Source organism: Uloborus diversus, chromosome 1 (genome assembly GCF_026930045.1).
Source record: "Uloborus diversus isolate 005 chromosome 1, Udiv.v.3.1, whole genome shotgun sequence".
NCBI lineage: Eukaryota > Metazoa > Arthropoda > Arachnida > Araneae > Uloboridae > Uloborus > Uloborus diversus.
Genome location: NC_072731.1, coordinates 66,996,105 through 67,023,453, shown reverse-complemented (window position 1 = coordinate 67,023,453; position 27,349 = coordinate 66,996,105). Strand labels below are relative to the sequence as shown.

Below are 27,349 nucleotides of genomic sequence, written 5' to 3'. Positions count from 1 at the left end.
CCTGACAAAACTTTTCTTTTTCTTATTTTGGATGCATTTTTATACATAAAATGGAAACAAAATTGTAATAAAAATTGGCTTAAAAGAAGTACATCCGAGATACAGAGACAACTGGGTATTGCAGACACCAAAGCTATAATACACCTTAGCTATGAAACTTCATGGATATGATCCTCTGACATGAGAGTGTCTGATTGGAGGGTTTTGTACTCAACATCAATTGCAAACAGAATTTATGGCTAAGCCTAAGGCATTAATGTCCTTGATCAATATGGTTCCATGGGCCCCATATGGGAGGCAAGTGGGGGATCGAGTCCCTTCCCCTTGAAATTAAAACTTCTTTGCTTTTAGTACATTTTTTTTTTTTGCAAAAATAAAAATATTTCTTCTCCAGCCATTTTAATGAATATATTATTAAAAACGTCAAATTTTAAAGCCTCTTATCTGTACTGAAATCTGTTTGGAAAATATCCTGCTAAACCATAGGGAAAATATCTGAGCTCCCCCCCCTCCCGGTAAAGTTTTGCATATGGGCGCCCATGTATGGTTCCTATCTGCAACATCCTAACACTCTACTGATATTTAAGAATATTGAACATATATTTACCTAGAACTGCTACTGCTGCTGCTTGAAGAATCTCTCTTTTTCTTCTGTTTCTTCTTTGCACCAGTATCATCTTTCTTCTTTTCAATCCTTTTAGATGTACTCACCTCTTTGGTTTTCTTTTTTGCTTTCGCTTCACTCTTATGAGCAGGATTTCCAACAGCTTCCTTTTTCGTCTGTGTGTTTTCCACATTGTCTGGAGATGAAGACTTCGTAACAGTCCTAGAAAAATAAATAAGCCACTCAGAGTCGGGTTGCAACGTGCAATACTAGGCAAAGTATGCAAGGCCTTTTAAGTCAAAACCATTTAGAAGGAGTAGAGCAAAGCTATCTTTGTATGACAACTATTTCAGACTGACTTACTCAATTGACATTACAATAAGACATATATGCATTTTGCTATGAAGAGAAATGAAAGGATAGCAAGGTTTTAAAAAAATTACAACACAAGTAACTTTTTTTTTTCTTTTTCAACAATTGAAAGAAACTATAAAACTGTTCAGATTTTAACCCATAATTGAGATATTTAAAACAGTGCAAACTTAACATTTAGCTTACTGTTTTAATATTGCGTTGAATATTTTAACTTTAAAAAACATTAAGAGTTAAGATTACAAAAAAAAAAAAAAAAAAAAAAAATGCAACACACATCCAATACCGGTAAATAAAGCATATTTATTTTTAGCATTTGGGCAAATATGTGTACGCTGTACGGACACATTTTTACCTGCTTTCAGCAAAAACATGCGAATATCTGAGGCATATTAATAATAGTAATAATTAATTTTGCTTTGGCTGGTAAAAAATCAGAGCTATCTACAAATAAGAACAAGTTGTGAATTTAGTTCTTTGATAGCAGCATTTGTTTGAGTTTACTACATGGGTGCAAGTTTGGTGATGTGGTCAAGACGGAAAATATTTTCCCCCCCCTGCCCGCATGCGGGCTTAAGGAAAAATTTGTATGTATAAATGTTGTAGATTTTAACAATGCCAGTTTTGGAATCTTTGATTTAAATTTTAGGCCTTAAAAATTGTAATATTTAAGCGTTTTGACATAATTCCAAAAAATCTAAAATCCGGCAATAAGGGGGGGGGGGCGTCTGGGGGCTCTCCCCCAGAAATTTTTTCAAATTGAAGTCCAAAAAACGCTATGGTAGGCCGCTTTGGTAAAGTTCAGGGAAAGGAGGGGTTCAGGGACTCTTACATCAATTATTTCAAACTGATAGTCCCAAAATTACAATGCTGGGCAACCTTCAAAAAATATTAGAGAAAGGGGGGGGGGGAGCTATGGGCTTTCCCCGAAATTGAAAATTTAAAATCGAAATTATAATTTAAATTTCATAACGTTTATACGCTTCTTGAATGCACTATTAAAGGGATGGAGTTCAGGAACCCTCCTTCGGCAATATTTCGAAATTGAAGTTTCAAAAACGCAATTTTAGACAATGTTAGATAATGTAAGGGGTAAAAGCGTTTGCAAGCACCCCACCATTAGTTTTTTGCCGGTCGTAAACATTTTTATTGTAGAAATAAAATCGCTTAGGACATAAGATTTTCACTTTTGCAACATAAATCAGTTCTGATCGGAAAGTCTACTCAAGGTAGCGCCAACAAACTAGAAAAGAAGGAAAGATGGGGAAAGGCTAAGGCCGACTAATGATAACGAACTGTCACCATTCCCTCACACAGTCTTCATTTGAAATAGAATTCTTTTATAAGATAGCAGGTGGTGAAATTAGCAATAAAAAATCGCTTCAGTAAAGTAAATATATTTGTTAAACAAGGTACTCTTTCCAACATTCATTAATTTAAAAAAAAATAGGGGAACTGAATCCTAACCCTAGGCAGGGTTCCCGAATCACATCCCTCTTAAGGCACTCAAATATAGCCTAAAGTGGCGCTTTAAATATTTCAGCATCAAAGAATTTTCGGAAGAGAACTCCTGAACCCTTTCCTCTGAGTTCACCACAAATGTTCTAAATTTCAATTTTTAAGGCTTCAGTTTCTAAATTGTTTTGTAGGAATAGTACACCTTTTACCTATAAACATGACTTATGACCGCCTAAAAATTTTAATACTTTAATTTTGAAAACTTTTTAAAAGAATCTTCCTACACCCTTCCCCCTTAAGTCATGTAAAGATAGCCCAAAACAAAGCTCTTAAAATTTCAGAAACTAAAATATTTCGGGCTGGGGGCGCGGAATACCCCGCCTCCTCTTATTGTGTTTACTAAACACAGAGTAAGTTTTTGTTTAAGATTTATTTTTCTATTGAGAGAGCAACTCCCTTCCACACATCACCAAAGGCAATCCAAAGTTTTAAGACTTCAATTTCGAAAATGTTTCGAGAAAGACCGCTGAATTCCCTAACTCTTAACTCAGTCAAAAATAGCCAAAATAGCATTTCAACACTTCGGGGAAAAAGACACCCCCCCCCCCCCCCGCCGAACTCTTTCCTCTAAGTTCACTAAATTTTACTTAAATTTACGGTTTCCCCTTTTCATCACCGAAGATTTAAGAATTTAAATTCTAAAATGTACTGAGAGAAAGCCTTCGAATTCCCTCTTCTTAAGTCTTCCAAAGATTACCTAAAGCTGAGTTCTGAATACTTCAGCTTTGAATATTTTTTGGGAAAGGAGAACCCAGAACCCCAAGACAGACTAAAGTTGCGCTTTTAAGACTCCAGTTTCGGAATTTCGCCTAAAGAGAGCCCCCTCCCTCCCTCTTGACATTGCCAAAGACAGCCAAAAAGTTTTAACACTTCAATTACAAACACTTTTCGGGAGAGGGTCGCAAATGTCCTTTAACTTAGGTCATTTAAGTATAGCCTCAAATAGTTTTTAATGCATCAGCTACAAAACATTTTCATGTTAGATCACCAAAACCATCTCTCATAAATTCACCAAAGATTGCCTAAATTAGTGTTTTTAAGGCTCCAATCTTCGATTTTTTTTTTTTTTTAAACCTACCCCTCCCCACTTTTACATTGTTAAAGACAGCCTAAAACTTTTTGACTTTTAAAAGTTTGCAGAGGAGAAATATCGAACCACTCCTAGCTTCAAAAATATTTTCAATTCAGTTTTTCGATATTTTATACTGTGACCCGTGAGTCTCCCCCCCCCCCCTAGATTGTCCAAGATATCAACGTTTTAAGACCTCAGTATCGTGGGATAATTTGCGGAAAGATTACCCTCTTTGCAAGAGCAGCGTTTTTTCGCAAACTCGTTCTGCCGTTATTTTTCTTCTTTCCTTTCTCCCCCCCCCACCCATATTTCCATTCTAGCGAGTGTTAGATTCAATGACATTAGAATTTAGTGATTCCTCAAGTCGTTGTCAAAAATGCAGGAACGGTTGCCCATTGGTGTTTCCAACCAGCTTGAAATCCCCCCCCCCCCCCGATTATTTCCAAAATTCCCATTTTCATTAAAATCTTCAAAATCCTTGATAGTTTCTGTTTTACCTGGTATGTGGACGCCCTTTGCTGCGGCGAAAATATTTCATCTTGTCAGCAATTACTCTCAATAGGTGATGCAGATTCAACTCTTAAGACATTTCAATAAGAGGGTACATAATTTTCATTTATGCGTGTAAAGTTTGCAAAAAAAAAAAAAAACCCGCAAATGAAAAAAACGAAAGGATGATCGGAAATAGCATGAGAAAAGGCTAAATTTTCAATTAGAGCCGATTGCTTCGAAAAATCAAGGAGATTAGCGAGCAACTCCTCGGTCTGCAATGCAGTGAGTTGGAAATAACAAAGCTATACCTAAAAAAAGTCACACGACGCGAGTCGAAAAGCCACTCCTCCAAAAGTACGTTGCAAACAAAACAAGCACATGGCGGAAAACCGAGAGAATATCAATGTAAATTCGTGTTTATGGAACGGTCCAGTAATATTAAAGCATATTTTTTAAACACCCAATTTTTCTTTTTTCATTAAAAACTAAAAGAAAGTCATGGAATTTCTTTCCGTCCCGATCTCCGTCTCGGAAATTTTGTCAAGACGGAAATCCGTCCTGAGACGGAAGGTCTTGCACCAGGGCTGGCAAGTTTCTGCCGAAGTGGTTAAAACCACTGGTAGAAACCGGTTAAAACCGGCATGGCAAAAACCACTTTCTGCCACATTTTCGGCAGAAACTAGCAAAAACTCTCAAAATGACAAAAAAAAAAAGACAGACAGTAGAAAATGCATGGAAAAAATAATTAATTGTTAACCAAAGCACAGTTTAATTTACAATATCATCATAATTCAGAATTAAATGTTACATTGTTTGGACCCTGCAATTGCTTCTCAGAAAAGGTGGTTCCAAAAATCTAAATAGTCTCTCAATTTAATATGCACGAATGAGAAACTTTAGAATATTCTTGCAACAGAATAGCTAGCAGGCAATGCATCAAGGAACATGCAATATTCATCAACTTTCAAATTATATATATTTTTTAACTGGTCCATGTAGTAACTAGGGTAGTGGTAAAAATTCGACTGGAAAAATGAGTTTCGAGAAGTGGGGCCAATTTGTTTTGCAAAGCTGTGATATTACGTACAAAATCTAGATTAATATTGGGAAGTAAAATTTGACACTTTCTTCTTGAAGCACATGATAATTTCAATCACAAGCAACTTAGATGAAGCTTATTTGCGAGCAAATTACAAACAGTAATACCAGTCTAATTCTGTATGCCATTCCTCTATCCTAAGAACCCATATGATTTTCGTCCTTTGTTAGATTAATCCAAATATTACGAGCATCAGCAATTAAAAAGTTCCCTTTCTGAACTAAATCAGGGGCACTAGCATAACATTTCATTTTTACTTTCTTCTATATCTAATACATAGAAGAAAGTATTGGATTCGTGCAAATTTTCGAATTTCGAATTTTGACGGATTCGAACGTTTTGAGGTGTGCCGAGTCCATTTCAACTATTTTTGGAAAATGTCTGTCTGTCTGTGTGTGTGTATGTGTGTGTGTATGTATGTGTGTGTGTCACGTCTGTGTGTGTCCAGTTTTTTGTGGCCGCGCTACAGCAAAAACTACGGCATGAAATCGAACGAAAATTGGTACACATATGTGCCCCTATGTGAACTTGTGCCCATTGGTTTTTGGCGCGAATTCCTCCAAGGGGGGTGGAGCAATGGGACGTTTTTTGAGTTACGCGTTATTGCTATTCCTCAGGAAGTAACTGGCGGAATCAAACAAAATTTGGTCCATATGTTGCCATTAACAAGAACAGGTGCTGATTCAATTTTGGTGTCAATAACTCAAACGGGGGTTGAGCTATAGAACGTTTTTCGTCGTCAGTTGTGCCTGCTGTATCTCAAGAAATAATGAACGGAATGAAAGAAAAATTTACCGGCAAGTACCCCTTAGTGGATATAAGAGCTGATTTTATTTTGGTGTCAACAGCTAAAAAGGGGGTAGCGCAATCGCCCGTTCTTTTTTTCCATTGTGAGTGCCCTATCTCAAGAAGTAATGCTACGTTCTGGTTGAAATTTGGAATATATGTGAATCTATATGTAAACAGGCTTTGGTTCAACTTTGGCGCCAATCGCGCCAAGAGGTTCTGATTTATTTTTATTATCATTATTTTTTAGCGAATAAAAATAGTTTTATTAATGCAACAATAAGAAAGATAAATCGTAATAGATTGTCGTCTGCGTATTTCTCGTGATTTTAATTGTATGGAAATGGTCGGAAATATTATCTCAATGATTTAAAATTTTTAACTGTTGCCATCTTATGTTTGTTAAGAAATAAAATATTTGTAATTAATTCAAGCAAGGCTTTGAAAATAACTTTCAATTTTCGCTCTTTGCTTTGCTTTTGCAATAATTCAGACATTGGGACGGTCGTCAAGTTTTTGCATGTGTAATTTTGTTTTTGTTGGGAATATTGCTTCCTCGTCAAGCATGGGGAGGGATCAGAAAAAAAAAAAAAGAAAAATATAGAAGAAAGTTTCGTGATGGCCACAACATACTAGTTTTACAATGATGAAATGAAGTTTAACTTTTTAGTTTAAACAATTTGCTTTAGTTTTTTAAGACGATTTTAAGTTTTTGCCAGTTTCTGCCGGTTTTAACCGGTTATAACCAGTTTCTGCCACTGGCACGGCAAAAACTAGTTTCTGCCAGCAGAAAGCCAACCCTGTCTTGCACCCATGGTTTACTATGCTTGTATGAATATACATTACAAAGTTAAATGCTTCAGAACATTGTCTTTTCAAAACATCAATGCTTTTCCATTGAATTTTTTTTAATGCCAAGCTATTAGTAAATATGAAATAGTATAAAACAATACAATGATTATCTTTAACTACGTTAAGTACAATATCTTGTTTGAGAATACAGCATGCATTTCACAATTTGAGCAACCACATGCAGCACAAAACTCTACAATTATTAGCTCCAATCAGGGTTCATACTCTATTTGGATGAAAAAATTCCATGACTTTTCCAAGACTTTTTCATGACTTCAATAAACATTTTCATGACTTTGTTCAGGAAGAGAATAGCACTATTTAATCTCAAATTTGCTAATTTTTGGAAATGAGCTTTAGCAAAACATCTACATGAATGCTACAGCCTCATTGAAGCACTTACTCGTGTAAAAAATATGTGTACACTTAAAAAACTAAACTATTCTTATTTGTCTTCACCATTTAAATTTAAGTAATGCAGTGAAACAAAAATTATGATGCTTAAATGTGTAATTTTTTTTTTTCATAAACAGGCAGAATGATAATGAATGGGGCAAAGGTTGAATGAGTCATCACTAAGTTTCAATAAATTTGCTTCAAAAGTTGCCTTTCAGTGTCAACATTTAATCATCCATCTAACTTGACAGTATTTTGGTTCTTTAAAGTAAAGCCACATAGTTTAATTCTTTATGTTTCTAAACCAGATATTCTTTTGAAAAAAACATTCAGTAATGAATCAATCTTCTGATTCGAAAGTACTTGTTTTGTTTACTTATTTGCACATTATCAAATGCATATAAATTAATAGATTCAGAAATTCCAAAACATGTGTGATTTCTGACATTGAACGCAGCAGTGGGTCGCATGGATTAGTTTTGAGGGCCGCATGTTGTGCTTGTGCACTACTGTTTTAGAGTATTAGAATTCCCTTTTTCTGTATTCTATCGCCTGACTAAAGATCTAAAACCTTCAACAAATTAAGATAAGCTCTGATAAATTTAATAACAAAGTTCTTACGAACCCTGTCCAATGTTTCAAAAAAAAAAAACTTCATCACTGTACTCAATATCCATAGTTTATGCACTTTAGAGTGAAACCAGTGAGCTGAATAGGAAGTGTATGAATGAATTTTTCCTCATATTGTCCAATTTAACATTTTTCTTACGGCACATTAGCACTAAAGTTAGCAGGGGTCTGTCCAGGATTTTTCACGGGGTCCGTTTTTTGTGAAAAATCAAATAATTTTGTGAAAAATCAATTAATTTTGTGAAAAATCAAATAATTCTGCAATTTTTTTTTTGTAAAAAATGAAATTTTAGTTTTGAGGTGGCGCAAACTGCATCATTGACACTTAAAGTTGAGTGTTTTCCCTCTTTTCTGTTGAGAATATCATTCTTGAGTGTTTTCCAAGTATTCTGGGAGGAGGCGGAGGCGGCACCCCTCAAGTATCAATATTTATTTACCATGCTATATTATGTTAAATTTTCTAGAAATGTTATATGTAAAGTATTTAAAATAATTGTAACAAAGAAATTCAGGCAGGGGTTCAGCATTTAACTTTTTGACCCAAGACACTGTTAAAAAGCACATAATTTCGTTTAAAACTTATAAACTCCATGATTTTTACAAAAAATAAAAAAATATTTTATTTGTTGACCTCTTAACAAAGCGTACTACTAACCATCGAAAATTCGAAAAATCAGATTCCCATAGCGGATGCAAAGAGATCGCAATCCTCAAAGTGAAGGCGTGAAAGATCCGTTTTTGTTCAAACTTGTAATATTTGTCCCAGGAATGTCATATAGACAACTGCAGCACTAGGGTTTCCAATCCCGCCCTGAATTCAGTCCCACAGGATTTTGGGATTGTAAGGAGCCAATCCCGAGGGATCCTAGGGGATTAACTCATTCTTCTAAAAATTAAATTTTAATGTCAAACAGAAAAGATTGTGCATTTTGAGAAGGACTGCTTTTGTTGCTTGAATTCCTTACATGAATTGTAGAGAACTACGAAGCCGGGTCAAAATTAGTAATTATCGTTTGGTTTTTAGTACAGCAAAAGTGTATACAAAAGTCCAATACATCTTAACAAAGCATCGCTCGTATGTGATGAGAAAGGATTTTTGCTCAAAAATTAATGCTCTTGATGAAAATGCGTGTTGTGGTGCCTTTCTCTATTATGATATTTTCTTTTCTAAAAAGCGAAATTTTCTGAATTTTAAACTTCAGAGATGGTTTTCGGAAATGTTTTTAATTTACTGAACGAATGAAAACTGAAACCTTGAATGAGAATACCAATTTGCCCTCAAAAAAAAAATACTCTGTTTTTATAGAGTTTCCTAAATGGTAAATCCAATGCACATCACGATATAAAGTTTTTCTTGTTCTTCTTGCAGAAATACGAGGAAGGTGATTCAAACTTCAGATGATGCTTGTGAAAATAGCCGTGTTATGAGCGGCAAAGGTTGGAAAATATTTACCGGCAAAAAATTTGCGGGATGCGAAATCCTGCGAGACTTTGCTCCCAATCCTGCTAAATATCATGCGTTATCCTGCGGGATTCGGGATTGGAAACCCTATGTAGCAAGCAGTGCACCGTATCCTTCTTAAACCTAAGGCGCAATGCTAAGAGGTGTTTTGATGTGGAGAAAAGTACCCCTATTGTAAATACAGACTTCAACTGAAAAAACAAAGAAATAGCTGAATAAGTAAAACAAAGCCAAAAAAAACTAAAAACTGGAAGGTACTTGCCTGATGATGAAAAATACACAAATAATTTTTTTTTAAGGGTAAAGATCTAAAAAGGGTATTTATTTCCCAGAAAATACCTGCATTTGTGTATAATATGATATTGTTACATGCATATTGAGTGTAAAGAAAAGATAAACATTTGAACCTCTTTTAATAAATTTTTATAGACCTAAAACATTTAATCAGAAAAATCAACTAACATCCAACATCATGCATTTTTCAAAAAATACTTGCTTTGAATACCAGCCTTCATTATGTAACAACTAGCAAAAATACCCGGCGTTGCCTGGGTCAGTAATAATTATGAGAAAAAATCGTTACTTGCTTTAGTTTTCTGGTTTAAGTGAAAGAATTTAAAGCACATCTTTTTGACGTGATTAAAAATCGAGTTTTTTCCTTTCCCATAAAACTAAAATAGCAAATAAGTATAAAGAACAAAATAGTATTGATTTAGAAACGAAAGCACTTTATTTAAGCATATTCAAATTTCCAAAATATGAAATTATTCTTCTCATGTTTAAAAAGATTAATCTGTTGATACTTTTTCTTTTTAACATGGAGCCTAAAACCTTCTCTGTATTGCTATTGAAGTTGCTCGTAATCCCCTTATACTTGCTTTAGTTATTTTGGGAAATTTCAATCATTGTGGGCTCTTGGTGCGATTTTACCGAATTTGCGGGAATCGATGATGCTCCCTCCTTCTTTCCTTACTTTGTAAAACGATATATTAATTTTTGTTACAAAGATATTATCGCCAGGTGCTGAGATACTTTTGGTCACCATAAAATGGCGTTAAAGAGTTTCATCCGAAATGTTTCCAAAATAAGTAGTAAAATTTGGCAATTGTTTGAAATTGTGCAAAAAGGAAAATTAATGGAAGTTTTTATGCTGTTTATGGATTTGCCCAATTTAGTTGCTGGATTATTTGATACAGTAAAAAAAGTTTTTTAAAGATTCTTTGATTGGCGATATTTTGTTTACATGGTGAAAGCTGAGAAACATTATGACGTAGTCTTCGGCTTCAAAAACAGCGACGTTGAAAAAAACTGCCAAATGCATCAGCTACGGAAATCTTTCTGCAAAAATTTTGGCGATCTGCTGGTTGATTGGATAATGACTAAGTGTTCAATCAGCATAAATAATAATAAAAACCATTAATTACATTAAAGTTCCGTTTAAATGGAAAATGATCAGCCAAATCATATATTATTTGCCAATCTTGTGCAAAAATCTTACTTCAAGATTTGACTTGAGAAAAGCCTTGAACAGTCACGAAAAGCAAAGATAGTCAACAATACAACAATTGTCGCTATCGACAGAGAGTTGAGATGATACACTAAATACTGCATTGAGTTTAGGAAAGCCTTCGAACGTGGAACTAAAAAGCTCATAACTCGTTTTTTATTCTACTTAGAAATTTTGAATAAGTGCCATCTTCAGCAGAAAAATCAGAGCTTTCGATGGACATATAATGTAAATATGTGCAAGTATTTTTTCATCAATATATTAGAATTTATACGAAAATTGTATTTTATTGCTCCCTCCCCTAAGGGGGTTTTGCTCCCCATAACGGGACGAAAACTACCCTTTGTGTTATTCTGATGCATAAGCTATATTATTGTAAAGTTTCATCAAAATCCGTTCGGTAGTTTTTGCGTGAATGAGTAACAAACATCCATACATCCATACAGACAAACTTTCGCATATATAATAGTAGTAAGATATATTTTCCATACAGTTTGAGTGTTTGTTAGAGTGAAAATATTTGCTACATTTAGAGTTTATTTTCAATGACTTCTGCTTATAACTTTTCATGACTCACAGGAGGGTTGTTATACAAAAAACGTAGGTTCTGAAGTTGGAATTCATGAAAAAAAAAATCTTCAATTTTTTTGAAAGTTAATTTATATTGTTCCTTTTAAGCACCTTTTTACTCTCACATAGTTAGTCACATTCTTTATTGTTTATTTTGTAACTTTCTTTTGTAGTTAAAATTTTCGATGTGAACAGAGGATAACAGATAGTAAATATATATTTTAAATGTTATTTTTAAACTTTTCATATAAATAAACATTGCATCTTGTATGAGGAACACGATTTGAACTGATTAAAATGTACACATCTTTCTTAAAATGGATCTTCAAAGAAAGTTGTATGCTTCATTTCTGATTGTATATCCTCCATTACGTCTATACTGTAACGGAGGATACAAATACTTATGTTTTGCTATGCACATTGTGTTGATTTAGGGTTAATGCAACATGTTATTTAGAATTAACTTTAAAAAGTGATTCAATTTTAACTATAAAATTTTTTTTTGTACACAAACAATTCTTTCCTTTTTTAATCAAGAATGGAGGATACACAAAGGTAAGGACCTATTTGACTTCAAAGAGAATAATGCTGAAATTTTTTCACACTAAGTTCTTTAGCTTCACTATAAAAACCCAGAGTTGAAAAGGGCTAACTTGTGATTTTAAACCTCTGTAATGAACTGCCAGTACTGCCGTCTATAGGAAATTCTATTACTTAATTAAATCCTGAACGGAGGATACAAGAAATACTGTGACAGTGATTCAAAAGATTATGAATGCTACATATTTTTTTATTTTATAACATAATTCTTTCAACCTATTAAAAAAACATCAAATGATTCAAATTTCAGTAGTAAATCTGTTATATTTTTATGTATTGAGTAAATAAATGAAAAAGTACATGAGAAGAAATGTGTTGGGACATGTAAGGGAGGTATACAAATATCCCTCCGTTCTGTGAAAAAAAAAATTTAAAGATTTTTATAACATTATTAATTTGTATTGATCATTTTCAAAATGTGTTATACTTTTCTAAATCTCATAAAAAAGTGTTTACCAAGGACATATATTTATGTATCAATTTTTTTTCTGGAGAGGGGGGGGGGGTTAACAAATTTACAAATTTTTTAAATAGGCAAGAACTTACATGTAAAGAAATTTATTATGTTTTCTGCAAAAAATCTGATATGATACACAATAATGTTTCAAACATAAAAAACCCAGAAAACATTTTTAATTGCAAAATGATTTTCAAATAAAAGAAGAATGAAAATTCTGATGAACAGCAAAACATTTCAGCATTTTTTTAAATCTATTTTTTTTTTCCTTTTGAATTTTTAAAAATAAATATTTTACTCTACAAAGAATCTAAAATTTCATCTTCTCAAAAGCAAGCAGTTTTCTAAAAAATTTACAACCAGTAATAGTTTAGAACTAAGATTAAATTTAAAATAAATAATTAGAAAAGAAAATTACTTAATAATGAACATATCAGACATTACCAGCTATATTACAATATGAGACCCCAATTTGGGAATGTCGAAATTCAGAACTTTTTCATTTTGATATTTAAGAAAATATATACAGTAGACCCTTGCTTCATGCGGGGGTTACGTTACACGGAAATGCAAGCGTAAATCGAAGCCGCGTAAATTAAGACTTAATATTAGTGTTAAAGTAGGGGTTAGGTTCCATAGATGAAAAAAATACTTCATTCTAGTGAGATAAATACATAATAAGTTTAATGCGTACTTATTCCAATACATATGTACAATGTGCATAAAGAAAACATGAATATAAAAAAGAGCGAAGTTTAATATTATTTTGGTTGTCATTAGTAATTTTTCTCTGTAGTTTTTTATGGGCATTTACGATTCCATGATCACTCACGTCATTTCCATAGCGGTATCTTCTTTCGCTAACAAATCAGATCATTTGTCACTGTTAAGGAATGACTCAAAATTTTTCGTAAGAAAGCTTTTGATTGTGAGTCATCAATGTCAGTATCCTCATTGGTTTCGGTCTCCTTTCTCACTTCTAAGAGTTCTTCAGTGAACTCTGACTTGTGTGAGTTAAATAACTTTACTTCTGGAAAGAGCTCTGGAACCAGTGATCCAAGCTCGCGTATTAGCACTTCAAAATGCAGTTTATTATGTCTTATCTGCAAGCTTAGAAGAGGGTTTGAAAATATCATGATATTTTTGAAAATATCAAAAATATTCGATATTTTGATATATTTTGGATATTTTGATATATATCTGATATTTTCAATCAGCCCAAACTCAAGTCTTCAAAATAATAAATGCATCTTCAAAATCCTTTATTTTCTTATTAAGGAATTTTTTTTTTAATTAAAAAATTTAGAGCGAGAATTAGTAAAACTAGGAAAACATTAAATACTGCTCAACAGGAGAGTTTCACTACCTTTTGAGTCTGAATCCAAAATCCAGAAAGATTGTGGTCCGAGGCTTAGATAAAATGAAAACATTTTGCAAACACAAATCCTAACTGGAAAATTTTCTGCAAATAATTATTTTGCCTAACTCACCTTTGAATAAAGAATTAAATTTGTATTCAAATATGAAAGAGACAAAAAAGGGGGGGGGGGGGAGGGGACTTGAAATAATTTAATTTTTTTTTATAATAGCATATAGTTTGCTTATTTTTCACCAACGAAGGAAACATCCAAAACCATTATTTTTTTTTCACACATGTGCTTTAAAATACTTTGGAGAAAGGCTAATAGAAATAAAGTGGGATTTATAGGTAGAAATAAATGAATATAATAGAAATAAATTACAATAGAAATAAAGTGGAAAGCCAAAAATTTTCTGCAAATGCTGTTTCGCACATCGTCTATATTATGCAAGACTGCGTGGTCCCCAGCATTTCAGATTTGGGGTCTCATGCTGTATCACCAAAATTTTAGGATAGGATACAAATATTGAAAAATTCCCTGATTTGCATAATTTACAACACTATTTCTAAAATCTTCATTAACTTAAGATGCTGCTGAAAATTAATGATAATTTTTATGAGTCTCTAAAATCAATTCAGATGCTAATGACTTAATTTTTGAATCAAATGAAAACGGCAACATCAGAAGTCTACAAGTCCTTAACTACACAGTAAAACAAATAAGAAAGGTTAAAAAGAATGTTAAATGTAAAATTATAAATGTTGAAATATTACAATCACATAGTAAAGAGAAATGTGGGAGTTTTACAGAAGCAAATGTAATTGGATTCCGAAATGCGTGAAAAATCGGGAGTGACATGTAAAAGGGCAAGAAACGGTCACGATGCGCAAATTTTACCTCTAACTTGCAGAATTCAATAAATATCCTGCATGCTCTGGAACACAAAAATTCATGAGCAGTTGTCAGTTTCTGTGATTTTTGAGTTTTTTTTTTTTTTTTTGCTGAAAATCATGACTTTCCATGATTTTTCCCCGACTTTTCGGGTGTGCGAACAACTGGTAGGGTTATATTTTCACAGTACACATGAAAGTGGTTTTGACCACTACTGCTTGGCAAACGCAATAGACTAAAGAGTACAAACCCTAGGGCAGGAATTAGTAAATGGAGGGGGCAACTCCAATCATTTGCTTTAGAGACGTACCGAGTAGCACTTTGGCCGAGTAGCCGAGTACCGAGTACTCGGTCTTTCACTACTCGGCCGAGTACCGAGTACTCGGCCTTTTACCACTCGGCCGAGATACCAAGTACCAATTATGTTTTAAGAACCACCGACACACATGTGATGAATTTTGAACTTATTGGAATAGTAGTATAGACCTCCTGGTCCATATAATAGTTTTTAAAACTAAATTCCGGCTGAAATTTAATTATGCATTACATAAACAATTTTGTTTGTGCCAAAAATTTTACAAAAAAATTATTTTTAAAATTAAAAATAAATAAATAAAAGGTATGATTAATCAAGTTGGAATTAAAACAAATATCAATAAAATCCCTCTAATGCGGACACTAACAGGACAATTTTTTTTGTCCGCAATAGAGAGGTGTCCGCAGGACAGGGGTTTAATAATATTATTTTCATTGGAACTGGGGAATTAAAAATTGTCCGCATAAGAGGGGTGTCCGCCTTTGAAGGGTGTCTGTTAGGAGGGGTTTCACTGTATACCAATCATAGTTCTAGTCCGCCAAACATAAATAATTCTTAAAAGCAGATAAAACAAATGTGCAGGAACACTGCAAACACGTGTTTCTGCCCCCCTCCCTTCCCGTTACAAGGAACGTCTTTTTAAGTGCATAACATGCGAGTTAAAGAATGTAAAGACATTTGACAAAAAAATCTGACTTTTGTCGGATGCCTTTAAATCCACGAGCTCCCATTTTGTGCATTGAAAAAGGAATTCCTTGTAACGCCAAAACACATGTCTGCAGTGTTCATGCACTGTGCTTTTAACGTTGTTTTGTTTCCTTTATTTTTTAAGCAAACAGGGTTCATACCCTTTTGGTTAAAAAAAATTCCCTGACTTTTCCAGGTTTTCCAGGTTGTTTTTTAGAAAATTCCAGGTTACTCGCTTTATTCAAAATTTAAGTTTAAATAGTAATATTTTCAAAATAATTAAAATTGTTTAAAGTAGCAATGCAGAAGAACTGAAACTTCTCCCCTTAGATTTGGAAAAAACTTTGGAATTTTTTTTCTTTTCTTTTCTCTGTCAAAATTTTAAGTTTTTTTAAAACATTTTGTTCAAAATTGTTTTAATTTGTTTACTATTTGTTGAAAACAGAGTACTTTCAACCTATTTTAGCGTTTCTTTGATGTCACACGTAATATTATAGCGTTTTGCTGCAGTCCTGCAGCAACCTTTTAGCATCCGCTTTTGGTTTACAATACTTCTTTTTATTTTCTTATTAGTAGGTTACACAAAACATATTGAGCAAAAAGCAACGCTAAATTTCAGTATACATATGATTAACTTGTTTCATCGATCGGCATACCATGTAATGCATAGTAACAAAAATCAACATCCGCCGATCATAGGCCAATGCCAAAGATCTTTTTTTTTTTCATATTAAAGGACGCTTACATTAAAATTTCAATTTTTTTTTCCAGAAAGTAATAGTTAATTTTCAAAAATTCATAACTTATTGCACATTTAATGTTATTTTCAATAGTTCACATTGATATAAACATTCAATTCTGTTTCTGGAAGTTTAAGTCTACTTCCATTGTGCAAATGATCAAATATGGCGACAAAGTGAAAAATTTAAAATAATAAGTAGATTTTTGGATTTGTAGTATAAAAGTAGTAATAAATAATCAATAATCCTTAAAAAACTACAATAAAAGCAAAATAGTCAGTATTTAGCACATAAGAGTCTAAATCAATTAAAACAAAAAAATGTTATAAAGATTAAATTTTGCATTTTTCCAGAAAATAATTAAATTATCCGGAAAAAAGGCACAATTTGTGTTGTTTTCAATAGTTTGCACTGCAATTAACATCCAATGCCGTTTTCGGGAACTTAGGCACTTAAAAAGTCTTGTGTACTTCCATCTTGGGAATGACCAAATATGGCGGCTTTTCCCAAAAATAATAAATAACTTTTTTAATTTGTCGCATGAAAACAATTAAAAAATAATAAATCTTCATGAAACTACAATTCATTGAAAAGTTTTTATCACATTTGTGTCCAAGGCAGTGAGGATATAATCTTATCCTTCGGTTTTAAGAACAAAATTTTTCATTTCTCAAGAAAATTATTTTAAATAATAATAATAATAGAAAAACAATTTGCAGACCATTTTTTGTTATTTTCATCAGTTTTCAATTAAAGAAAATATCCAATTCTGCTTCGTTTTTAGAAACTTAGGCATTTTAGGATCGTATCTACTTCCATCTTGTGAATGGCCAAAGATGGCGACTACGTTTCACACGTAGCTGAAATGATTTTCCGATCAAAAAAAAAAAAAAAAAACGATTTTCCCCGATCGACCCTCCCGTCTACAGGTTGTGCTTCCGAAGCAGTAAATTGTCTTCTCTCCTGTTGAGTTTGTGCATAATTCCTGTTCACCTGATTTTTTTTTTCCTTGGGAACTACTGAGAGCCAAAAATGGCGGCTGCTGATGATTTTTTGAGTCGCCACTTTTTTCATTGCTTTAAAATTGTTACATTTTTTTTTAAATACATCGATAAAAATGAAGATTAGATCTCATAAAACAAAATTCCCTGGGAAAAAATTGGGAAAGGAAAAATTTTGGGGACACATTTGGAAAATTCCCTGACATTTTTGACTATGTCATTTTCCCTGATAAATCCAGGTTTTCCCGGAGCGTACGAACCCTGAAACGAACAGAATGTTGGGGCAACCCATCTCAAACTTTAGGCAGTAGAAAGAAATGCGTTCCTCTCACTGACTCCATGCAAGAAAATCTTCGCTCTTTTGGCGCATTTTTCGTTGTGAAAAAAACGTTCATTTTTCGATTGCAGTTTTTAAGTGCCAGCGTCGGTTTAGATAAAAATTTACAATTTTTTTCGTGAAATCACAATAAAAACGAAGACTAGATCTCATAGTACTGAATTCCTTGGGAAAAAAATGGAAAAAAAAATTTTGGAGGACAAAATTTGAAAACTCCCTGACTTTTCCCTGACATTTTTGACAGTGTCATTTTCCCTGACAATTCCCGGTTTTCCCGGAATTCCCGGAGCGTACGAACCCTGGCAAAGGTATTTTTATATTTTTTATAACTAATTTTTGTTTGTAGCAAAAATCCATTTTTAATATAAAAATTCCATATTTTCTATACTTACCTTTTTTGCATAATTTCTAATAAAAAGTTTTATTTACTTTGGGGACATTAAAATAAAGATTTATTCTATTGAAGCATTACAAACTGCATTACTCTCAAAATTTAAATTTGACTTACAAATTTTAATTGTAAATGATTGCAGAATATAATGCTTGCTCTTTTTTTAGACATTTTAGTATCTGTCTTGGACAATATTCAATTTTTTGCAACTACTCGGTATTGGCCGAGTTTCTGATCAGAATTTGGCCGAGTACCGAGTACTCGGTACGTCTCTAATTTGCTTAGCAAAAGCTGAGGCAAAGACCCTAAGTCACGAGAATCAACAACGACGAATGGTTGACACATTCTCCATGAAACTAAAAGGGGGAAAAAAACGAGATTTCTTCGAAAGTTTTGCTTTAAAATCTATCATGCAGCTTGGAATCTTTGCTTCACAAATGAAAAGTCTTCACTCCATTTTATCTCTTTTCAATGGTACAAACACATATTTTAACTTCATCACAATGTGGCAAGAAAGATGACAAACATCAAATCCTTCCTCTCCTCTTTTTCTACAACTACCGTTGACAGCCAATTTTTGCCTTGCGGATAAAGAAGGACACTCTTGTTGTGTGCTAGCTCTGGTATTTTCTGATTTAAAAAATAAGAACAATTTCAGTTAATACAAAAGGAAATAATGTTGAGTTAATTTCTAAACTGGTAAAGTACTAACTCAAACAGAGGGCGCTGACTGACAGTCTGGATAGTAGCGAGGAACAATGCCACATGGCTAGCGAACTGATTTTTGAATGCATTTTTTTTTTTTTTTTTGATATTCAGGTACATCATTTGATTTTGTAGGATTTTTCCATTGGGTTTTGTTTTCCTCATTTCTTCAACGTTTATTTTTATTCTTAAAGCTAAAATAGTTACTTAGCTAAATAAATAATTTGATTTGTCGTATTATTCAATTGTGATTGTCCTTTATAACATTTTTATTATAACACTGTTCACTTGGCAAAACATTTTTAATTGCATAAAAAAAATGCTTCACTTGCTAAAGGGCAGGGTTGCAGTAGCATGCTTGCTTGGCGTGTTAAGCGATGAAGTGAAGGGTAACTTAGATTTAAAGTTACTGTTTATCGCTTTATATATTTCGGCAGATAATTTTATACTCCAAAGATGATTTGAATTTTTTTTCTGAAAAGGTGTGTATGCATGTTACATGAAGAAAAAGGATCATCTAACATCAGAAAAGAGTTGGGGGCGGGATTTTTTATTCAATGAACTTCCTTTAAATTCTTTGCATGGGCATCGTCGTGTGGTTACTGCTAGTTATTTATGAAATGTTTAATGCATAATGTATTAATAATGCAAAATACCAATGGATTAAAAAATTAACATTATAATAATCTTTTTTATTAAGATTATAAGACAGTAGATCATTTATAAATAATAATGAATAAATGGACAAAATTTATTGGCATCTAGATCGTAACGTAGCTTGGACATCTCACATGTATATTTAAGAAAAATGATTTTGCTTCAAAGATACTGCATAAAAGCATATGAAAACACTTTAAAATAATTAAAAATTGATTTTGAGGATCAAAAAATACCTTTAAAACATATAAATTATATGCTTAGTGCTCAAATAATAGCATTGTCCAGATCATAACTTTTGGACATACATCAAACATTCAACTTACTTTTTTTCTAAAATCCTTTGCAAAATAAATAATACAGTCGATCCCTGGTTTAACAAATCCCTAATTAACTAATATCGTGATTTCACGAATTTTTCTTTTCCCCAGACTAAAATGAAGGCAAGCACCCCTATTTACCGAATAAAAAGTCCCAAATTAACGAATTGTTTTAAAAGCCAAAAAACGCTTCTTTTTTTTTTAAATTTTAGTTAGGAAACGGATTGTTTTCCAAATGATACATCCATCTTGTCTGAAGCAGAAAAAGACGTTTATTGCAATCGGCAATTTTCGACGGGCGAGGGGGCAACCAATGAATAGCGATTCTGATGTAAAAAGCTATAATGAAATTTCCATTAAAACTTACTTTTTCTAATGCTTTACATGGCCTGGAAACAAAAAACATATATCATACAGCAGGCTGTAAATGACAAATGATTTTTTCTTCTCCATATAGTCGAAAGAAGTATTTCGAGTCAAGTATCAAGGATATTGTCAAACATCTACTACTCGTTACTTTAAAATTTCAAATTAACTAGTGTGTAATAAATGGCGGAATGCTGAATAAGAAGTGTACACTTTCTAATCATCGATATTTTTTTGTGCAGTTACTTATCAGGGCTTTTAGATAAGGTAAGTGCATGGGCGGCATTTCAGCATTTCATTTGGGGGGTCGAGTTTCTTAAATACAAACTACCTTAGTATGGAACAAAACACATATCGGCTAACAGCAAATTATCACGGTATTATAGGGGGGGGGGGGGGAGACTGCATAGTTAAAGAGCCCCCAGAAAAGACATTTTTTGATGTGAGATATATTTTTCAAAAATAGTATGTATTTTTAAAGAGTACCTGTGAAAGCATACTATGCATTGAGCAGCTGAAATGTGTTTCTAGCAGAAGAAAGTGATGAACACTCATTAAATAGACACACTTAAAGTATGAGCGTAACAATGAATGTAAAATACCAAGGCATTTTCTTCTGAAAATCATGCAGCCACATCATTTCATGGGCCTCTCATAGCCATCTTTACGCAGAGCAACAAGAACGAGATATTTAGCCTATATGAGGAAATTACGTCTTTCGTTAAAATTAACCATGATTCTTCATCAGTTTTTTCTGTTCTGAAAAGGCCGGTAAAGGCTTGACGAATTTCTAATAATTTAAAAAACTGAAAATACTTGCTCTTGTCTGGAAATGTGTCAAGTTTCATCAATTATTACGAAGAACCAGCAAGATTGCTTTTCTTCAACTTTGATTGGCGATTTACGTAAATTGAATTTGCTCACTTTTTATCATTCCTCTCAAAAAATTTGGCGGTGCGACCGCCCCCCCCTTGACCCCCCTATTTGCCGCCCCTGGGTAAGTGCTTTTTCCCCTTCCTCTATATTATGAATAGCCCTGATTTAGTGTATAAAAGTTTCGGTCTCTATAAATTCGTTAAATCGGGATCTGACTGTATGTCTATTAGCATGTAATTTGTTGAAAATATTATCAAAAAATTATTCAGTTTCAGATTCATAACCTTAGTTTTTTTTTTTGAAACCTATGAAAATAATTATAAAAAAAAACTTTTTTTGGGGGGTACATTTGCTCAGTTAATGTTTTGTTTGAATGTCCAAAAAATTGTGCCTTTAGCAAAGAAAACATTCTTTCACGAGTATTTGAAGAGCATTATTTCCATATTATATATCAATTCTTATCTCTACAGAGTATTATAATTTTACTCAAAAATATTTGAGTTAATTAAAATAAAAGTTAATTGGTGTTAAAGCTTCAAAGTTTAGGTCTGTGTTAGTGCCCATTTGACAACTGTCCAAATACTAAAGCACTGTTTTGTAAAATTGAAATCTTTTACCAATCAGGGCGAGGCTCCATATTGCCGTAAAACAGAAACGTAAAATGGCTCATTTTTGATTGCTGTTCAGTTTCAAGAGATCATGGGCTCCACTTGAGCAGAGTATTTTACGCTGAAAAGAACAGTGCCACCTGGACAGAAAAATCTTCACAATCTTATCGGATTCTTAATATTTAATCAACGCCCCTGTAATACTTTGGATTAGGGGACTTATTATTACTGGGGCATGAATTTAGTTCATTAACAATATAAATGGACGTGTAATTGCCTTGTATTTTCTATACCATAAAGTGGGAGTGGTAACTTGGCGAGATTGGCAATAAATAACGGAGCTATTACCATCGTTTAATTTAGCGGGTTATTTTAGATTATGATGAAACTTTAAATGAAAGCCAGTGACCTGTTTTATTTACTTGGCGGCTTCTTAATTTTAATTTTAACAGATTATTATCAGAAGCGTACCAAAAATTGAAGATAAATTTCCATTTGTTTCGCTTGGTATTGAACTAAATGCCATAGTGTGTTTTCATCATTCATTTATTCAAATCTTCAATATGCAACCGGAACCCAGTCCTTTTGTGAGTGAAGCGAATGTTTTTTGCAATAATAAATGTTTTGCCAAACAAACAAAAAAGTATAAAAGCACATTAACTGTAGCCTTCAAATCTTTATATATTCAGAGCTGTGTTCCCCGCATGGGCGGATTTATGGGGGGTCAGAGGGGGGCAGTGCCCCCCCAGTTTTGGGAGGACTTTATGTAGTAACAACACATCTTCCAAAAATTAAAAAAAAAAAAAAAAAATCATTATTTTTTCCTTTTAGAATAGTTCAGAAGAGCATGGGTGGATTTATAGGGGGGGGGGGGCAAAGGGGACAATGCTCCCCAGTTTTGGGAAGAGTTTATATAGTAACAACTTATCTTCCAAAATCTTACAACAAAAAAAAAACATGATTTTTTTCTTTTTTGAATAGGAAATTAAAGTTTTTTTTTTTTTAACTTAAAATAGCCGTTTCTTACAAAGATTGAACACTACTGTACAAGTGTATAATCTACTACTCAATTTCAGAGGCTGGAAAGTGCAAATTATTGATAGGTTCTAAAATCCCTGAAAAGAATTGGTGCAGTATAGCCTACAAGGGCTCTTGAATGAAAAACCCAATCTAACCAACCAAACCTTGAAAATAATTAGACAAGTCTTTGAAACTCCTAAGCAAAGTGTGCTTCAATTTTATTTCTTATCAAGTGTATAAATTAAGAATTGTTCAAATGGGTAGTATGTTACTCTCTTGATACCTATTCTCTAAATCTGTGCACCATTTCTTTTAAAATATTAACTTGCATCACAAAGCACTTTTAAAGCGTATATCTTAAAAAAAATTATTTGCCTATCATTTCCAATTAACCCTTATAAGACTTCAAAATGCAGAATTTTATATCCATTTTAGATAATTTCCTTCGGGGGAGTAACCCCCGGGCCCGCTAAAACTGGAGATATTCTATATCCCACTTAAAAGGGAGCACTGCGTTGCTCTCTTAATACCAGAACCCTCTCTTTTAAGGTCAATTTGAAAAGGACAGCATGATTACACACAGTAATGAAAACCACACATAAAAAGTAAAGAATGGCCTTACGCATCGCAGAAAACAGACAAAACATGGGAGGGGGGAGGGCAATTAAAAATGTTGCTCCAAAAAAAAAAAAAAAATCCTGCCCCCCCAGGAACTCAGTCCTAAATCCGCCTATGGTTCCCCGGCTTTGCCCGGTCTACTTTGAGATTAAAAATTGTGTCAAGTGACATATATTCTTAAATAAAAGAAAAAAAGACACCATGCAAAACTACCCTTCCAAACAATGATGACAGATATTAAAGTACTTTTAAGAAATTTAAATGCGAAAGATGGATTTTAAAAGTGTATTCATGGAAACATGAAATAAAATAAGTTTAAGAAATTAAATGCAAAATAGGAAAGAAACAATGAATTCAAAAAGCGTAACCATGGAAACGCAAAAATAAAATGGTTGACAGCCTGAATCAAAATGAAATTTTTCGAATGTGATTTAAAAACGCTTGTAACTTTTTTTCCTTGGAAGATAGAAGCTATGTTTTTCAACCATAGGTCGAGAGAGATCTGGAGTAAAAAATGTCACTTTTTCCAATGGTGTCAATTGTATCAATACTTTGTCGTCTTTATTTCAATACAAAATAACTAACATAGTTTTTAAATTTTTAAGAATATACTCAACTTATACAAACCACAGAAATAAAAGAGATGATGATTTTGAGAAGTATTTTTATATACCTATATCCTTTCAGGAATCATACACAACTTCCATAATTGAAGAAGCTCCATAAATTTTTACTTACATGATCCCTTTGCTAGGAGCTAAAAAAGAAAAAGAAAAACAAAATATTACTACTACAAATAATATTAATATATATTTTTTTAAATCATAAAAAGTTTAAAAAAAGATATCTTATTAAATATTCCAGTAGCAGCAGTATAGCTGTATCATATTATCAAAGATAAAGTATGCAGGGGTAGAAAATCAAAAATTCATATCTGTATCAGATTAGTGATGTAAATACCTGGGTATTTATTTTTAGGAGTAAATATCCAGGGTATATACCCGAAAACCCGAAATGGGTATTTACCCGGGTATTTATTTCAAAAATTTATATTCAACTAAAATACTTTTCTGTTTGTATTCCAATATATATATATATATATATATATATATATATATATATATATATATATATATATATATATATATATATATATATATATATATAAAACCAAGCATATACAAAACAATAAATTTTTGCTCAAAAATTGTATTTTGATTTACTTAAAGAATTATTGTGTGAAACAACTTAGCAATCTAATATGATATTCACATTAAATGTGTTGAATATGCCTAATCAATGTCTCCATCTTTCTTTTTTGTTTTTCACTTTTCAAAGCAAAATTTAAAGTTTTACCAGTACAAATACAAAGTGAGTGACAAACTAACGCCTCCTAAATACTAAATGCCTATCGCATTCTTCCTTTCAACATAGAGCAAAATGATCCCAGTAACCATAATTTTGGTCTTCTGCCTACTGCCAACTATCGAAGGTCGAAAGCATTAGAAATTAAAAGCGGAGAAAACAATTGGTTAGTTTCTAAATTTAAATTTCAAAATTAATTAGTTAACGATTTGATTTGAATTGTTTAGATCCATTTCCATCCATATTTATTGTCAAAGCAATACCATCCATGTATTGCCGTCAGGTAGTAGCGTTGTTTGTGTACTGGCGGTGGATCCATTTAAAGCAAATGTGAAAGGCATTTAGTATTTAGGAGGCTTTGGACAAACTGATTACAACTCAAAGCCAAAACTAACTAGTAGCATGATATTATGAAAAATCAAAGATGAAAAGTTGTGCTATCGCCACCTATGTGACAAAATTATACTTAAATCCCTTTGCTTTACCCCATAAAAAATTAAATTATCCTGCCATCCTATTTTAGTTTTAGAATTAAGATTTCATTATGCCTTTAATTAAAGAAATTATAATATATAAATTTTTATATTTTTAATCTTTCATTTTACAGTTTATGTTTTAAAAAGAAAATCATCACCTTTTGATATCACCTAAAGTTTTTTTGGCAAAAAGCGCAATTACTAGGGGATCGACCCTGCCTTCGGATAAATACCCAAAAAAATATCTACCTTCCCACCCGACATCACTAATTGCGTGTATTGAAAATAGTTCGAATAAATTTTTATCATGAAGTACCAGGGAACAAATACAAATGAGCAAGGCAACAGAAAACAATATTTTGATTTTCTTTTTGCTTATTAATATGAAAACTCTTTCTATATTTGCAGCGTTATCACTTAAACAGCAATAATATAAAATAATAACATCATAGTCTTAATAACTTCTTAGTAAATTCTTCCAAGCATCACTCATGCTTCTTTTTTTTTCATTTTGGATATGACAAATCTAGATTGTGATTTTGAAATCCTGAAGTTCATCAAAGAAATGCTTATATACTTTGTCCAATTATGACCCATTGAACAGAAAGATTCTTTGGTTCACAATATGTTTCTTTCATAATTTCATCAAGCGTTCCAATAAAAAATATTATAAACTGTGTAATGCATATGTATGTATCAGTTTTACCAATTATTTCATATTTAGATTTTTTAAAAAAATTTCCGACTCAGTTTTGCATTTTTTTTTTGTAAAATTCTCAGTTTTTGGGTATTTACCCAGGCCTTGGGTAAATAACCCAAAAAATATTTACCTACCCACTGGGTATTTACCCGATCCACATCACTAATTAGGAAACATCATTAAAAGTAGTGCAGCCAGTATCATGGCGAAATTTCAAATTTTACATCACATACATGGAAAATTAATTATTTCAATAAGATTTCAATTCTACCCTAAAAAAAATTTTACAGAATGAAAAGAGGCAGAGCCGTATGTTCCACATTCGCAACATAATTTACAAGAGAACTCACAAGATAAAAATAGTCATTAATTATGCCACGATCGAAAACTTCAAAAAAAGTTATCTCAAATACAAGATGAAAACGTTCATAATGAAGACACTAAAGATCGCAAGACATGGATGAAAATACTTACTTCTGTAAGGTGAACTTCGTTTATTTTTAAAACAAATTTATTAAATTCAAGAGAATGGCAATATTTTTGTATCCTGTTAAGTTAGATTGAGTACCATTTTTGTAATAAAACAATCAACAAATCTCAAGCAAAATTCGGCGAAGAGTGAATAAGTTAGTTAATCCGGTATGAGTGTTGCCAAATTTCAATATCCAAACCCATCATAATAAGTTTTAAAGGCTTAGATTTAAAAAGTGAGTTTTTTTGAGTAAAAGTAGTGTGGAAAACGGAAAAACAGCGGTAGAGCAATACATGTATTTTTTTTATGCTAAAACAGATTAAGGGCCGGATTCAAGTGAAACACAGACAATCGCAAAAAAGACAATCGCAATCGCCGAGATTTGCAATCGCTGTTGGCAGTCGAATTCAAGTGAAACAATTTGGACAATCGCAAGTGAGAAGTCGGGGTAGGAGCATGGGTAGGAGCTACTGGTCGATGATAATCGCATGTACTTGGAGCGTCTAACTGATGTCAACCAATGAGAGAATTAGGTTTGCGCTCCCTGGGTTTGAGATGGTTAAAATCGTGCTGCAATATTTGTTTGATGTTGAATTCATGTTCGCTCGGGTAATGGATATGTTCCGTGCTATTTTTTTTTTTTCAACTTTCAGTTCTACGGTTAGAAAAGAAAGCAAACTGGATAAAAAATGTTGCCGTTTAAGAAATGCTTTATATGTTCCACATGCATATTGTATTTGTTTTGAATAAAACGCATGATGTTTAAAGGAAAATTACGATTTGATAATCATCCGATGAGAATAAATCTGATGAGGATCAAAGATTTTCAAATAATTTTCTCACAACGACGATTGAATAATACTTGGAGAATTTTGAATTTAAACTGCCTATTGTAATATCTGTTTGATTTGAACATGTTTGTTTCCCTACGTTTAATACATTTGCACAAGTAGTAAGTAAAAATATGTTTACTTATGAAGCAAAATGATAGTTTTTGTTAATAGTTTGGGTTATGTACAAGTTCA

At 32.6% G+C, this 27,349-nt stretch overlaps 1 protein-coding gene across 1 annotated transcript in view; it reads right to left on the bottom strand.

Moving 5' to 3' along the window:
• LOC129234630 (RNA-binding protein with serine-rich domain 1-B-like) overlaps window positions 1-26,476 on the bottom strand; it is a 57,468-nt gene extending 30,992 nt beyond the window's left edge. Inside the window, exons 1-3 of the mRNA XM_054868663.1 lie at window positions 26,327-26,476; window positions 24,050-24,068; window positions 608-826 (exon numbers count right to left, since the gene is read on the bottom strand). Coding sequence (XP_054724638.1) covers window positions 608-826; window positions 24,050-24,051 — 221 coding nt within the window. The 5' untranslated portion in view covers window positions 24,052-24,068; window positions 26,327-26,476. The remainder of the gene's footprint in view (window positions 1-607; window positions 827-24,049; window positions 24,069-26,326) is intronic.
• Window positions 26,477-27,349: the final 873 nt, after the last annotated feature.